General features: G+C 42.9%; 1 protein-coding gene across 4 annotated transcripts in view; it reads right to left on the bottom strand.

The window, feature by feature from the left end:
• The window catches only part of C4_2H1orf141 (chromosome 4_2 C1orf141 homolog), a 191,032-nt gene that overhangs the window by 106,055 nt on the left and 67,431 nt on the right, over nucleotides 1–17,546 (bottom strand). For all 4 annotated transcript variants that reach the window (XM_085602325.1, XM_085602326.1, XM_085602327.1 and 1 more), the window contains one exon: nucleotides 12,510–12,631. In XM_085602325.1, coding sequence (XP_085458451.1) covers nucleotides 12,510–12,631 — 122 coding nt within the window. The remainder of the gene's footprint in view (nucleotides 1–12,509; nucleotides 12,632–17,546) is intronic.

The raw sequence follows: 17,546 nt of genomic DNA, 5'->3' as shown, positions 1-17,546 counted from the left end.
TTAATTAACAATTCATTATTAATTATTAAAGTGATACTCAATATGTAAATTATGGAATATTTATTTTTTTAGTTATATTTTAGGTGTGGTGCACTAGGTTTGTAGGAGTATAGGGTGGGAAGTTAATTAATAATGGAACAACAACTAATAATTAATTGATAAATACTGAATAATAATTATGTAAATGGATTAATTGATTGTAGTTTTTTATATACATATGTATATTTCATGTTCATTGATAATTTTTATATTAATTATATGAAACATTACTTTTTTCTACCTCCATGGGGTTACTGAAATATGTAAAGTGTTTGAAGAAAAGTACTTTCCCTACTCTGTCTTAGACTGCAGTAGGAATAGTCAATCTTCCCTACTGTTGGACTGTTTGAAGTGGAAATAGTAAATGTAACCCCTCCAAAGTCCAACACTTTCCACACTTTGGCACTGTTTGAAGTGGGAATAGCAAATTTAACCCATTCAAAATCCAGCATTTTTCCTGCTCTCTCACAGACTGGAGTGGGAAAAGTAAATTGTAGCCCTCCAAATTCTAACATTTTCCCTATAGTTGTGCTATTCAGAGTGGACATGGTAATTCTCACCCATCCCAAAGCCCAGTGCTTACCATACTGCTATTTAGACAGGAGTGGGAATAGTAAATGTAACTTCTCTGAAGTCCACCACCCCTTTTTATTAGAAATGTATTACAATAAAAATATATATATATGTATATGTAAAATACATATTTGTAATAATTATATACTATATATACCTATTTATATAAACACAAATAGATATGTGTGTTTGTGTTTATATAATTATATATTTATATATAGTATTAAATACTAATGGTATTTATTACATTTACATTTTATTAAATGTATATATTAATATATTTAACATTTACTACTTTAAACTCTATTAATATAGAAAAAGTCGATAATTTTGTATATATTCTGATAATATTACTGTCAACAATATGTTTTTTCCTGAGATTTTGGTACTTAACATTCTAAGGGCCTGATTCCGATGTCGGACGGACTGGAGTTCGTCAGACATCGGTTTGGAACTGGAACCGAATAACCTCCTGTCGTCGGTTCTAGCCCAGGAAGTAGAATGCGACCCAACCCTGTTAGGTCGCAATCCTATACTTTACAATAGGAGCATGCATTCCTAACGGAATGAATGCTCCCATTGTAATGAGCTGAGGTGCAGTACATCCCTGCACCCCGTGGCAGGTACCTCAATGTGCCTGCCACCGGGTGCAGGGATCAACAGAGGGCACCATATGTGCCTCCTAGGCCGCCATTCAGCAGACTTGTACCCATGGGGGTCCTGCTGGGGGTCCCCGAAGACAGATTCCCAATGCCTTTCTGTGTCGGAAAAGTTGGCACAGAAAGGCAGTGGGAATCTGCCATCATAATCCCTAGGCCGGAAAGAGCTAGTCGAGGGATTGCTGCAGGGTTTCCAAAGGCGTAAGGGCTCTCCAAGCCCATCAGAGGGCATTCGGAAAACCATTTGGATTCCCTTCTGACTGACTCCATGGAAATGGTTCGGCCGGAAAGGAATCTGACCAGCCGAATATGATGCAGGCTGGAGGGCTCCGACCGGCGGTAAATCCATGAAATGTATTTAAGGTCAGCCCTATGAATAGGCTCATAAGATGCCCTAAAACAATGTTGAGAGGCCAAGGCGGAGGTGGACACCTAATTGGAAGGAACATTCTAAACAATACTTTAAGAAATTGTTTTATTTTCCATGATGACAAAAGAGACTGTGATCCATTCTGCTGTAGAAATCTGGAAATCGTGGCAAATAATACTTTAATAGTAGAATGAGAAAGGCCAGATTTTGCCAGTTGTAGGAAAAAAGGCAGTAATTGTTCTGGCGAAGACTGAATAGGGTGCACTTCAGAGCATGCACACCAATGACAGAATCTCTTCCATTTGAGTTTATAAGTCTTGATAGTGGAAGGTGCTCTGACATTAGCTAGGACCTCCCGACAGTCAGCAGGTATTACTAGGTCGGCAAACTCATAGTATTCAGGAGCCAAGCTGCTAATCGCAGAGATGTTGGATCTGGATGGCAGACTTGGCCGCAGTCCATTGTCAGCAAGTTCTGTAATGGGTGTTTGCACTCCGATAGGAGCAGAAGTTCTGTGAACCAGAATTGGCGAGGCCACCTGGAGCTATGAGAAGTATTCAGCCGGATTCTTTCCTCATCTTCCGAAGCACCCTTGGGACTAAAGGAATCGGAGGAAAAGCGTAAGCATAAATCTTTGACTAATTTATCGAAAATGCATTGCCGTACGATCCCTGTTGGGGTAGCCAACTGGCGAAGAATTGGCATTTGCGGTTCTGACTGGTTGTAAATAGGTGTAAACTCAGTTTGCCCACAACCGAAAGATTTGATCCAGCGTTGGATGGTGAAATTCCCATTCGTGGTTGGTTGTAATCGACCTGCTCAATGAATCCGCTAGGATGTTGGCCACTCCTGGAACATGCACTGCCCTCAGTGTTATCTGATGTTGAATAGCCCAATCCCAAATTTGCTGTGCTTGCAGGGATAGCATAGTTGATCTTGTCCCCCCCTGCTTGTTTAAATAATGCATGCTTGTTGTGTTGTCTGTCCGGATTAATACTGAAGCTCCTGATATTATTGAGAGAAAAGATTTCAGAGCCAGGAATATTGCTTTCAACTCTAGAAGGTTTATGTGCAATGTTTGTTGGTGGCTGTTCCATTTTCCCTTCACTGTCTGTCCTTCAAGATGTGCTCCCCACCGTTCGAGGGATGCATCGGTTGTTATTGTGAAACCTGGTGAGTCCACTAGGAACGATAGGCCTGCTGCTATGTTTGGAATCTGAGTCCACCATAGGAGCGATTCTTTCATTTGAGGTGTTATCCCTATAACATTATCGAAGGACCCTGAGATTTGCAGCCTGTGCTTGTCCAGCTCCTCTTGCAAGGGTCTCATTCGCAGACAACAGTTGTGAATTAGGGAAATGCAGGAGGAAGGAGGGAAATGCAAGAGGAAAACATGCCCAGAAGCGATTTGTACTTGTGACTGAAGTGAACTTTCTTGACAGAAGTAAAGTTGCCAACTTGCAAATCTTTTGTTGTCTTTCTTGTGAGGCAAAGGCCTTTGCCTGATGAGTGTCCAGGGTTGCCCCTAAGAATGTTCTCACGTTTGAGGGGATTAACTGAGATTTAGGGAGATTTATTGAGAGACCCAAGGATTGGAAGCGGGAAAGACATCTTTGAGTGTTACTGCTTGCCACTGTGAAAGATTTCGCCTTTAGCAGGCAATCGTCCAGATATGGGAAGATTTGAATTCCAGCCTGACAGAGATGAGCTGCCACCGGTGCTAGGACCTTGGTGAAGCGTAATAATTTCCTGTGTTTGGGGAGGATAGGGATGTGAAAATAAACATCCTGAAGGTCTAGGGTTGTCATGAAATCTTCCTCATTTATCAATTGAAGAACTTCCTGAAGAGACAACATTCAGAAGGGTTGCTTTTTTAGGAATTTGTTGAGGCAACGAAGGTCTAAAATGGGATGCCACTCTCCTGATTTCTTTATTATGAGGAAAAACCTTGAATAGAACCCTGTTCCTCGCTGTACATTTGGTACCACTTTGATTGCTCCCTACTTTAACATTATTTTTATTTGGGACAAAGGTTCTTTTAGATGAGCAGGAGTAGGACCTCTGGGAGGGTAGTTCGGAGGAATCTTTAAAATTTCCAAAGAGTGACAGTTGGAAACTATGTGCAAAACCCATCTGTCCGTTGTTATTGCAGACCATTGGGAGAAAAAAAAGGAAATTCTTCCACCAACCTTGACTGAATTGGTGGTAACAGTGCCAGCAGTGGGCATTTGTCACTGCTTATTGGAGTTATCTCTGCCTCTGTAGGCAGTCTTTCCTCTGTAATGTTTGTAGGAGGTGGCAGGAGGTTGTTTGAAAGACTATTGTGACAATGGGTACCTTGATTGACTCTGATATGGTTGGTACTGTTTGTACTGACTGTAACCTCTCCGAAAGGAGGACGAGCCACGTCCCCTTGATCCACCAAAGGACTGTTTCTTGAACTGTAGAGTACCAAGGGCCTTTGCTGTGTTTGTGTCCTTCTTGATGGTCTGAAGGGAAACAGTCAGCCTGCTTAGTAACCATGGGAAGCTGAAATCTCTTTGCAGCTCTCTCCTTGAGGGTATGGAAGCCCCTAATATCTTCAGGTGGTGAATCTATTGGGGGTGGAGTGGAAGGCGATGGTGTCTGGATTGGATAGCCATTCCCATCCAAATCTCCCTCTTCTCTCTCCTCATCAGTGGTATGAACCTTCTGGTCCTGATGTTGCGTTGCCACAGGTACTGGGGTAAATGGAGGGAAGGGTCTAATGAGCAATGAAGGCTGTGAGGAACTGAAGATGCCGGCTCTGAAGGAAGGAATCTGCGGTAGTAATCCTCTACCATATGCTGTAAATTTGAAGCCGGAGAAACAGGCATTTGGATGGTTTGTTTGGTTTGCCTCTCCTTGTTGGTGTCTTATACATAGTCCTCATCCTCATCATTCTGCCATATAATGAGAAGGTCAGAGGGACTGTGAGCCACCCCGAACATTCCCTCGTCTTCTAATTAATCCTCATCTGCTCCATAATCAAACAATTTCTCTGGAAGACAGGGAGACACCTTACTTGGAGATGTGTGAAAAGGCAGTATAACCTCCTGTGAAGGTCTTTATTCTTTGGAAGCAGCTATATTCGTTGACGGGACTAGCATCAACGACGATGTCAAGCAAACCACTGATGAGGATGTCATAGATTAAGTTTTCTTTGCCAGTTCTTCCGTCGGCGATCTTGATGTCAACGTGGTTCGTCGACGAGAATCTGTATCCAAATTCTTCGGTTCTGTCGAAAAGGCTACCACCGATGAGGCTACCGTCAATGAGGCTACTGCCGACGAAGACAGCGTTGATGAGAGAGACTTGCGCTTGAGAGCCGCCAACAGCAGCAGCAGCAACGAGATTTCCGTAGACGAAGGCCTTTTCTTTTTCGGCGACGAGGAAGACAAAGTTGTAATCGGAGACGGTCTCACCTTCACAGATACTAACATAGATGGAGATGATGCGAACGACATGATCATCGTAGTCTGAGGAGACGAAAAAGTCGACGTTGACGTCGTAGCGTTAGAGATTCTCGCCAACAAAGGAACCGTAGACGGTTTCATTGACGAAGCATCTTTCTTGTGAGGTAAAGTTGTCTCAGGAAGAGACCTTGATGCCTGCTTCATTTTTGAAGTAGTTTGAGAAGGCGTAGAGGGCACAGACTGACCCTTAAGAGAGGCTGGTTCTTTTTTAGAAGATGAAGGCTGATTTTCATGTTTTGAGGTGTGGTAATGCTTTTTCAACAGCTTAGCAGCCTTAGGAGACACCAGCTCCGCCTCACTAGTTCTTTTCTTTGAAGCTGTAGTTTTAAGTGAGGAATCACTCTACTCATCAGATAAAGGATTGTCTTTGGTTTTAAGCTTCTGTAGCCAAAGAAGAAGACACCCTTCTCTATCTCTCAAAGTTTTTTGAGAAAAAGTTCTACAATTTTTGCAGTCTCTCACCTGGTGTTCAGGATAAAGGCAATAAATAAATTTCTTGTGGGGATCATCTGAGTGAAGTCCTAATTTTCCACAAGAATCACAATGCCTGAAGAGAGATCTTTTCGAAGAAGAAGACATGTTGATTGAAGATCTGAAAGATTCAGGAGGCCAAGAGAAAGTACTGAGCAGAGCCCATGGAGACTCCCTTCACACGACGTGCGGTCGAAAATCTGAGAGCCTGGAGCCTCTGTGGAGAGGATTCTAGAGGGTGCTGTCACCTGATTGGCTGGAGTTTGGATCATTCTTAATGACTAGGACGAGATATTAAAGTGTATGGTTTTTCTCTATTAACTTTAATGTTACAGTAATTGCTTACTGCTTTTTATGTACCGTGGGACTCCCACTTCGACGACGAGGAATGATTCAAGCATGTGAATCTATGAAAGATACCTCAATACTGCAGAAAAATATTTATATAAACACAAACAGATATGTGTGTTTGTATGTTTATATAAGTATATCTAAGTATATCTTTATATATAGTATTAAATACTAGTTTTATTTATTACATTTACATTATATTAGATGTATATATTAATATATTTAACATTTTCTACTTGAAACTCTATTAATATAGAAAAAATATATAATTTTGTATATATTCTGATGATATTAGTGTCAACAATATGTTTTTCCCGAGATTTTGGTACTTAACATTCTAAGGGCCCGATTCCGATGTCGGACAGACTGTAGTCCGCCGACATTGGTTTGGAACTGGAACCGAATGCCCTCCTATCATCGGTTCCAGCCCAGGAAGTAGGATGCAACCGAATCCTGTTGCCACAGGGTGCAGGGATCAACAGGGGGCACCATATGTGCCCCCTAGGCCGCCATTCGGCCTAGCTGGCACTGCTGGGGGCCCTTAAAGACAAATTCCATTTGCCTTTCTGTGTTGGAAAGGTCGCCAGAGAAAGGCAGTAGGAATCTGCCATTGTAATCCCTCGGCCGGGTTTCCAAATAGCGTAAGTGCTCTTTAAGCCCGTCGGAGGCCATTTGGAAAACTGATTTGGATACCCTTCTGACCAACCCCATCGAAATGGGTTGATCGGAGAGGAATCTGACCAGCCGCTTATGATGCAGGCTGGAGGGCTCCGACTCCACATTGTAATCGGGCCCTAAGTATTGGATCACAATATTGTCGTAAATGATGTTGTTGAAATAATAGTTTTGTCAATTATATTGTTTACAGTGATCCCTCTGTACTGCTTATTTTGAACTTTTTGTAATAAAACCCTTTAACTTTCCATTGATCTAGAACTCAATTATTGAGTGGGCCTCATTATTTACGGAACCATTGATACTCTTCCAAGTGATGTTTATGGAGTTGTCTTAACACGGGGACACATTGGCTCCGATTCAGTAAACTGTGGGAGTACTGATTGAGGTACATTTTGGGGTACTCAAATTTTGGGGTCCGGTTTTGCTTTCAACCCGACTCATTAGAGAATGGTTGGAAGAGCTTCAGTACTTTCAAGTCAACACTGGCAGAAGTTATTAGCTTAGCTACTGGCCTGAACTCGGGGGGCCAACTGATCCAATGTCTCCCTGTTAAAGTACATTGTGACAGCTGTTATTGCTTAGCCCTCTTTTTAAATGCAGTATGAATGTGAAAAGGTCTACATCTTAGCCTGATGTGTGCATTCTTGATAATATGCTGCCTATTCCTCACAATACATACATGCTTACATGCAGCCAAAACAGTATTTATCTAAGATTGACTCTTCTCTTCACACTAGGCATCACAGAAGCTCTTTTCAGAGGTAAGAGTTTGATCCTGATTCTTGCTTGTACGAGATTCCAAGTTCTCAAACTACATGACAACCAGGCTAAGATCTTTACTAACAAGATTAGTGGAATTTTTGAGGATATTTCCTTGCACCCTACCAGACAATCGAATTCCTACTTTTGCCAGGTTTTTGAGGTGGTCAAAACTAAAATCTGCCCTCTACCAATCACGATCAGCACTGTTGAGACTAACTGGCTGTCCACATGACTGTGCCCCATTCTTATGCTACACACCTTAGCTTGAGGTATTCTATCATGCCTGCACAAAATTATTAACATCTCATTTGCTAAAGTATAAGTGTCTGAGTCCTGCAAGAAAGAGGTCATTACCCCTTAACAAAAAAAGATGCATCCTGGCAACCTGAACAACTACAAGTTTATTAGCATGCTCCCTTTCTTAGCAGAATCATGGAGCAGCATCTGTTCCTATGATTGCCTACCAACTTGAGATTCAACCTCTTCATCCATCAACCTGACACATGATCAGAGTACCAGACCTATATTCTAACTTAAGGTTCTATGTTTCTAGAAAGCATGATATAGAGGTAGAGTGCTGAGAGTTCTCAGTCCTCAAATGCAGGATGCCCTTCTCACATCATGGATGTCTACCATTTGAAAATGTATCAAGATCTTTCTGTTCTGCTAATTGATACTTCAGGTCACAGCGGCCCCACCAAGCATATTGCTGCCTCAAGACCGGCGCACCACCATCCACTCCAACTAATAATCTACTTTTTCGCAGAAGGCAAATGCATTAATTTATGCAAATATGTGAATGTTGTATTTTCAGAGTCTCTCAAGCGGATGTTTCAGACAAAATTACTGAGGGCCCGATTCACAGAACTAACTTAAGACAAAATCCTAAACTTACTACTTTTGGTATTCACAGAAGTTAGGATTTTGTCTTAAGTTTGACTTAAGACAAACTTAAGACAAACTTAAGACAGACTTAAGACAGACTTAAGACTGACTTAAGACTGACTTTAGACAAACTTAAGACAGACTTAAGACAGACTTAAGTTAGGATTTTGTCTTAAGTCTGTCTTAAGTCTGTCTTAAGTTTGTCTTAAGTTTGTCTTAAGTTTGTCTTAAGTCTGTCTTAAGTCTGTCTTAAGTTTGTCTTAAGTCTGTCTTAAGTTTGTCTTAAGTCAAACTTAAGACAAAATCCTAACTTCTGTGAATACCAAAAGTAGTAAGTTTAGGATTTTGTCTTAAGTTAGTTCTGTGAATCGGCCCCTGAATATTTCAAGGAAAATTGAGCACCACTTGAAGAGCAAATTACACTTTCCTGAAAGTTAACAACTTGCTTATTGTCAAGCCATTGGGGATAGACTCAAATAAAAAATATGCTTATGAAGAAACACCATTTGTTAAGAATGAATCCAGCTTATGTTTTTTAAAGGAATGTTCCAATATCTTTTTAATTAAGACCTCACTCTTTCAAATTGTGTTCTTAATATTGGTGGACATCATCATCTTGTGGTCTTCGGTTAGGTCAGTGAAAAAAGAAGGTTAAGTTGTACAGGACTTCTAGGTGTATAAGTTGGATCTCCATTTAAAGAGTGAAATTGGGACTAGTTTCTAAGAGCAATTATAGAACCATAGGGCCTTATTGTGAGTTTAGTGGTGCGGGACTGCCCCGCTCCCCCACTGGCAAACCCATGTACGAACCACCCGCCAGATCAGGCAGTTCTTTGACCACAGGGTGGTGCCACAATGGGAACGTCCCATAATGCTTTGCAGGGCCTTTGGTTGGGATTGGATTTTTGGCCATAACTGTGCCTGGGGTGGTCCAAGGAGGATGGGACCACCACTGAATCATTTCAGCATGATGTGCTCTTTGTGTTCAAGGCATCTGCTTGGTTCTCTCCCTAGGTGAGGACCAACAAATCATCACCTCTCTCACTGCTTGCTATATTTTCATTTTCGTGAGATGACTATATGCATTTTAGCATTAATGATAGAATTACGTATGGGAGGTATGTGAGGTTTCTGTTTTATTAATTGGGGTGAAAGGAACGGAGTTGCAGTTTTTTAACAATTCCGCAGAATTCCGCGTAGTTGTACTCCGCCAACTATGCCCACCCTTAATATTAGCACACCCTCTGGCTTCGAGTCTGGGATCAGAACTTCAACCATACTGAATTAAGCTGTATCAAGATGATACAATGAGGTGCGAGAGCTTCTAGAAAACTTACATTCAGTGGAGACAATGTGAGCTAAATGCTGGCCAATATTGGAGTTCCAAGATTTATAAAAACATCAAATCGGCCACATATTTGAAGAACCTTTTTTTTATACTCCACAGGATTTACTGGAAACCTCAGAGCTGTCTATGTTTCAGCAGGATATTGAAGAATTATGTCCAAACTTTTATACGCCTGGGGCCAAAGATCTGCATATGCTTATAAATTGTCCTTCGCTTGCTGAATTTGTAGGAATGCTTATTTGCAACATCCTCTCCATATGCATTGGGGAGCCAATTCCCTTGAAATGTTTAGGTCTGGCCTGGACACAGCTTTAGCTGTCTGGCTATCCTAAAGAAAATCATGAACAAAACACATACATAGAGGCACGTTAGGTCAGCCTTCTTCATCCCTGACTCTGTTTAACTGTCATTCACATTTTGATTTTGTCCACCACAGCATACAGCAATGGGTCATCCCACTTGAACCACTGGCTCTGCTGCACTATGAGTGGTTTCCCCCCCTAAATTCATATATGCCCATCTGCCAAAAATAAAGTGCACTTCAAAGACAGAGTTGGTAGGCCAATACTTTAATTTGCTATTTTTTTCTCCATTCTTACCCTTTCAAGTTTTCATCCGCCTACCACCCTAACAGAGAAGGGGACCGCCCGACATAGTGTCAGGGATCCCACAGGCCATATTACAATGTGACCACCACAGTGACTGTTGCATTGTACATATTTTGCATTGCAGAGGGTGCTGCTGGCAGCTGGCTGCAGCACTCGCCGCAATAGGAAAAAGGGATGTTTTACATATACCTGTACTACGTGACAGGCACAATGTGGTTCTTGTCACTTGGTACAGGGATATGTAAGGGGGCACCATTGGTGCCCCTCAACATCCAAAGGAATGGGCCAGGGATGAAGGGGGGCCCGCTACGGGCCCCCAATGTCCATCCCACCAGCCTTTCCATGGCAGGTGAACTGCCATGGAAAGGCTGGCGGGGAGGGAACATCCTAATCCCTACGGCGGTGCCTGGTAGGCACCACTATCATTGTAGGGATCGGAGTGTCCTCTGACGGTCCAACGGGCTCCTTGCGATCTGTGGCGGTCGTTCTCTCCAACCGCCACCCCTCTGCCCGCCATCAAAATGTGGCAGGCGGTAAAGCTGCTTAGGATGGCGGGGAGACCACTACTGACAGCCTGTTGGTGGCGGTCCCCCCGCCATCCTAATCAGGCCCTATGTCTTCAGGTTAAAATAATTCAAAGGTAACAGAACCTTTTCTTTGCACCAATAAGAGTCATATTTTCCAGAGATGTGCATTAAAACTAAAGAGTTTCTCACTCTGCGCTAAGTACACCTGCCTGTTAGGAAGCACCCTCAGTGTTCTACTAAAAGTTTATGCAATGGTTATTTTCTTTTCAATTTAACATTCATAATACAGGCTAACACGTTTTGGTGGCAGCATATTTTCTTTTTTGCTTCTTTTTACATTTGTGGCACATGCTCACAATAAAAATCAATAACCAACACATCAGCTTGCCAAGGTCAGACCTATGGGCTGTGCCAATGCTTGTGACAGCATTGTGTTGTAATCTGAGCTTGCCCATGACAAGGCACATGTTTGTATTATTTTATGCTGCTTGCGAGACTTGAGATCTATAAAGGAAATGGATGACGATTTTCCCCAGCACATTCAAAATTTGTAAAGCATGGCAAATCACCTGTGAGGGTCTCAAGGTGCTGAATCGTAGGCACAATGTGATTAAGTGATTTGCCCAGAAACATAGGATGTTGACGCCGATGCCGTGACTTGAACCTGGTTCTCACCTGCGCCAAAGTCGGCAGCTCAGGTCATTACACCACATCCTTGTGGCATACACTCAAAGATATATTCTGGATGGGCTGAAATAGTCAGGTGAGCGCGTGAACGAAAATTATGGGGTCCCTACATAATCTGGTTAGATGCTAATGGTAGATTAAATTCTTATGATTATACTCCTCAAGCCTGTGAGTCTCATACACTGGATTAATTGTCTAAAAATTCTGCACGACGGTTCTCAGATAGAAAGTCACTCATTATAGTTTGCTAGGGTCTGTTGATAGGGGAAAATATATCTGTGGTTTGTATGAGGAAAACATAATTATTACTTACTGAAATATATTTCAAGTTGTTATCTGAGGAATAATTCTCCTCTGAGCTGGGGATGTTTAGTGCGGATTTTCGTTTCTTGGTACTAGAGGGCACTTAGTGCCTGATGTATCAAAGGGTTTTACTCATTCTATGTCTATGGGAAAATGTTTTAGTACATATGCCCTTACTGCTTCGTCTCCTATTTTATGACTGGTATGGAGGCACTATATCATTTATATTGCTAAAGCTTTCCACAATATTAGCAGTGCTACTGTCTGGGGGTTGAGGATGTAAGATTGGTGTAACCAGTCTGCTGCCTGATGCTGAAGTTCAAGCTAATTGAGCAGTATCATTCCTGTGCTAGTACGAGCTGTCAGTCTCTGCAGTCCTTGCCCTGTGATGTTTTCACTCACACATATAACTGAGAATCTACTTGTAAGAATCAGGGCAGAACAATCAAGTGAATACAAATGCTGCAGACATTTGGAAAAATATGGGCCATGTGACCTGCACAATCAGAGATAACTGTCTGTACTACACAGAGCACCGCAGCCACTTTTTACGAACAATTTGCTGAAAGTCTACTGTTTTGCCACCAATATTCTATGGGTCTTTGGGAAACTAAATCCCAACATAGCTGGGCAAAGTAAGGCTTGTTTCCCATACCAAAACTGTATTAGAATATTTCATTAGAGTCCTTTCAGAACCTCTTGGTTTGAGACAGCAGTGAAAACAGAATCCTACCATATATTGACAAGACCTCACCTTTCTGATCACGGTCCTCTCTTTTCAGAAGTTGGGGTGCACTGAAGGGCCGCATAGGTGGTTTGTAAGAAAGAAGGTCTCTAGCACTTGCTGCTGGTGTAATCGGTAATTCACACTGAGACCTAAGGATAAAATAAAATACATACAGGTAATCAGAAGGTTGGTAAATGGAACTTTCTGTTCATTTGTAAAGCACATCAATATCTTTGAGCACCTGGTGTTATGTTCTGATGTACTCTTGAAAGATTTGTAACATTCTGAAGATCAAGTACGATATAGGATACAGAATATTTTTTATATAGTGGGTTAGATATATTCATCTTGTTAGAGTCAAAAGACCATTTTTGCAATATCTTAGGAATATTTTAACATGCTAGAAATTGTAATGGGCACTGTCAGGGAGCAATGATCCAGCAAAAAAAAATGCAAACCATGCCTTCAAGTCAAAAACAAATGTAGGGCTATATTTGATTCTCGAGAGAGCAGCCGCCAAACATCACCACAACAAGCCACACTGGCAATCTTGCACAATGAACGTATCCCTATACTCCATTTCGTATAACAGAAACGGGGGAGAGGCATGCCTATTACGGTGTTGGATGTTCTAATCAAAATACTGACAATGGAAATTTTGAGGATTTCCCACTCACACTCAGCAAGAAGCAAAGACAGCCAGGCTTAGTCTGAGAGGCAATGCAGAAGGTGCATGAACTACTGCTTCCTTCACTAAAATTTTGGGAAAGTACAGCATTTACATTCTCAAACGTTATCAAATGACGATTACAGCAAGGAACATGTATAGGTATTCTGCTCTTGGCTACTCACTGCAAAACATGGTTGCGTGCAAGGACTGTTTTTTTCTGTGACTTGGTTTTGTTTGATTTTGATTGCCAATCAATAAATAAAGTTGATAGGTAGAGAGATTTCAGCTAATTCTGGGTGATTAGCAGAGCCCTGCACCGATGATGGCAATATACTATTCGAACAATTGCCAAAACTATAAACCATACTTAAGCCACACATGTATTAATCATTTTATCAGCTGCAACGTCCTTATCTTTTTGCAATACAAGACAATGAGTGTTAATAGAAATTCTGATGGGAAATTCTACCTGCAGATTCCTCACCATCAGGATATCCCCAAGCACTAAACTGGATCTGGAGATTTTCCTTATTAATGCTCCTGTGCGCCAATAGGTGGTGTCATGTGGCACCACAGTGACTTTCCACCACCCCAGAAGTGACAGAGGGGAGCTGCATATAAGCGCCATAACTGACTACTGGTGTTAGTTCCCTTGTTCGGTGCCTTCTGGCGCAGATCCAGGTGCTCTGCTCCCAACTTTGTCAGTCTCCAGACAATTTCAAAATTTTTGTACAGTGCATCAGGGAACTATGTCCTCACCGAAAACAACAGGCTTGAAGCCGTGCTGAGACTGCAGGAAGTAGGTGTTGGTTGGTTACTCACACAAGGTTTGTTTCTGGTGCCTGAACTTTTGGCATGAGTCCAAAACGTGCAACATGTGTGCCATCATGCACCCGCAAGCATCAGAGAACATAAAGCAAAACTCTGTTTGGTCGTATAGAAGTAGGGGTCATGGTCGAAGGATAGGTCCCACTCCTGTTGCAAGACGCAAGCCTGGTCTCATTCATGAGGCTGTTTCTGCAAAAGGTCTACTTCATGATTTAAGTCTTCCAGTAAGTCGACTCTACAATTGGTCCTGGCGTAGCCAAGTTTAACGGACATTGTCGTCCCCGCAGGAGCCGCTGAGGAGGGCTTGCTGCAGATTTTTAGTTTATCTTATCTCCCTCTGGCACGACTTTAGGCCCCATTGAGCCACAGGCATCTCCATTAATAATATCTCTGGCGGGTTCACCCCCAACACCATCTGCCAGCTCAGGATTCTATGCTAGGCCCGCTCCATTAGGGACTTCCATGCCTGCACCAAGGATGACACTGGTTCCTGCAATATTGTACCAAGACCCACACTAGTTCCTGCTGCACTGGTGTTGACATTGACTCTGGTGGCAGTAGAACTGGTTCCACTGCCAATCTCGGACCCTCACCGGATATCAGCCCGATCTAGACTGATGTAGTATTTCTATAGTGTGAACTTAGCCAAACACCTGCGTACATGGTCCAAGACTAGCATAAAGTCAACAAGTAGGAAGAAAAGAAGCTGGGTTGTTGATAAGTACTGCATTGTGATGAAGTGTTCTTTTTAGGAGGTGAGTCTTCAATTCTTTCCTAAATTGGAGCACTATTGGGGAAGTCTTAATGAAAAGAATTGATGTTTTTAGATAAGAAAGTCTAGTTTTCATCAGCTAGCCTTGCCCATGAGGCCTTCATGGTTTACTTATTAGGCAGGTACACATGTGCATTATGGGACATGGCCAGAGAGATCTTGACATCGGTCCTGGAGGATCTCAGGGCTTGACTGGCCCAGACAATACATGTTAGTCAGTATATGATAAAATGGATACTATGGGCCAGTCTGACCACTACTGACTTTATTGGCAAACTTACTGGCAAAAGAGGCTCAGAAGCCATGCCTCAATGAGGTCAACCTGGTTTTCTGGTGACGTGCATGTTTCATTATTGGTTTTGACCCATGATGGGTCCAGGCTCCTTGTTGAAAAGGCTGATTTGGTGTAAGACAGTCACAGCACTGCTAGATCCTTAGGATTATTCAACCCTGAGAAGCAATTTCTCCATCTACATAGGGATCTATATTGATTTGTGTACTTATCCTTTTTTCCAGTCCTGATGACGTCCAAGTGAGGATGAAACGCGTAGGCTGACAATTGGATATTGGTATATTTGGCTGACGACTGGATACTGTTATATTTTGGAGCTATGATTTTCCTTTGAATTATTAAATGGAAAACACATATGAAATGAGTTTGCCTATGGATATGATTCTCGAAAAACAATAATTGATTGGATACCACAGCGGATACATTGACGCTCCTTTCCATTTGTAGGATTCATTTTTGAGGACTAGGTCTTTGGCGGCGGGACCTGGGAGAGTGAATCATCATTTATATAGGGCTTTGTGATTTGTTAAAACAAGACTTTGAATTTCTCACCAGTGCACTTGGTTGTTGTGCCCCCATCACCTACAGGAAAGAGACAATGTCTCCATCTGTTCAGGAAGTTCATGAGTTTTGCCAGAGATGTTTCATACAGGTAACCCCAGCCCTTTCATTTAGTTGTACAGTAGTCAGTCCTGTCCTTTATAGGCCATGGTTGCAGTTCTGGTAGGAATCATAGAGGCTAGCAAAGACTGCAGTCTTCTAATTCTTCCTCCCCAGCTACAGTGACTACCACGCCTCGCCACGCCATGCAGCGCCGCTTACGTTTTCCCTTAACAATTAAGCAGGCAGGGAAGGCAGGATCCATCATTCCCTCACATCACACTGATGTTCATCAGGGCCATGCACCTCCTTTCATTTCCTACTCATCTCATCTTCCTCCCACACCAGAGCGAAATTCACAGGGGCACTTTGTAACCCTGATGAAGGAGATACATCTTTTACTCTCCAAATGCAATTGAAATAGAAACAGAATCAGAGTAAAAGGATTGGTTCTATTCATACTACTTCCTTGTTCCAAAGATGGACAGGCGTCCCAGGCATATTCTGGACTTCTGCCCTATGAAACAGTTTCTGTGGAAGGACAATTTCAAATGCTCACACTGGCTCAGATCATTATAGCGCTGGACCCCAGAGACTGGACGGTGTCCCTGTACATACAGTACATTTATATCCGTAAACCCATCATGCAGTCCTACAGGTAATACCTTTGGTTCAAGGAGGGCCAAGACCAGATTCAGTTTGCTGTGCTCCCCTTTACCATGTCCGCTTCAGGTGTTTAAAAAAGTAATGGCGGTGGTAGCTGCCCATTTTGGAGGTCAGAGTCTACATATTCCTGTACTTCAATGTCTGTTTACTGAAGGCGTGCTTACCACAGTCATTCATAGACCCCCTCTGAATGATGGCTAAACTCCTGATGTCATTGGGTTTCACTATCAATGGGCCAAAGTCCCCCCCAAACACCACACAAAGGCTTGTTTTCATTGGGGCAATGCTGGACAATGTAGAGTTCAGGGTCTTTCCTGTGCTACAGCAACTGTGGGACGTTCATGATATGATCCCAATGTTCTGTGATTGGTCCAATGTTTTGGTGAGGATGGGTCTGAGGTTTCTTGTTCTCCTGGCCATGTGTATCCTCCTCGTTTTGAAAAGTAGGTGGCAACTGTGGGCCCTACAGTGGGCCCTCAGATTCCAGCGGTAACAGCATCAGGGCTGCCTCCCTGATTACATTCAGAATCTGAAGGAGAGAGAGGAAAATCTGCCGTGGTGGCTGGTGGACACCAATCCGAGATGAGACAGGCCACTCTCCCTCCCACAACCAGAGTTCATGGTGGTGACGGATGTGTCGCTTCTGTGTGGGGGGCCATCTGGGTATGGTACAGATCAGAGGCCTCTGCTCTCAGGAGAAGCTTTGAACGATTTGTCTTATACTCAATGTCTTCCTGCCATCCACCAAAGAGAGACTAGTCCAGGTCCTCATGGACAACTCTGCCCCTATGTGGTACTGCAACAAGGAGACTGGTGTGGCTGCCTGGATCATGTGCTAAGAAGCTCTGGAGGTGGCTTCAGCAACAGAACATCTTCTTGGTCCATAGCCACTGGGGCGGGGGGCGTCTCTGAATGTCACAGGGGATGAACAAAGCGGGTGTCTCTCAGATATCAGGTGGCATCTCCAATATGATGTGTTGCAGAGGTGTTTGTGAACAATGGGGAATGCCCTGGCTAGATCTGTTTGCCACTGTTGGGAAAATGCTGTGTCAGCATTTTTGCACACTGGAATTTCCTCTTCGGCATTTGTTAGGAGACATATTCTGGCTGGAATGGAACAAGGGACGCCTGTATGTATTTCAACCGCTCCCCCCCATGCCAGGTTCAGAAGAAGATTAGGACAGACCAGGCCAAGAGAGTGTGATACTCAGATGTCCTGGGTCTGAGCATTTGTCC

Source organism: Triturus cristatus, chromosome 4_2 (assembly GCF_964204655.1).
Source record: "Triturus cristatus chromosome 4_2, aTriCri1.1, whole genome shotgun sequence".
In the NCBI taxonomy this organism is placed as follows: domain Eukaryota; kingdom Metazoa; phylum Chordata; class Amphibia; order Caudata; family Salamandridae; genus Triturus; species Triturus cristatus.
The sequence above is the reverse complement of the archived record's forward strand: the minus strand, read 5'-3'. Positions and strand labels throughout refer to the sequence as shown.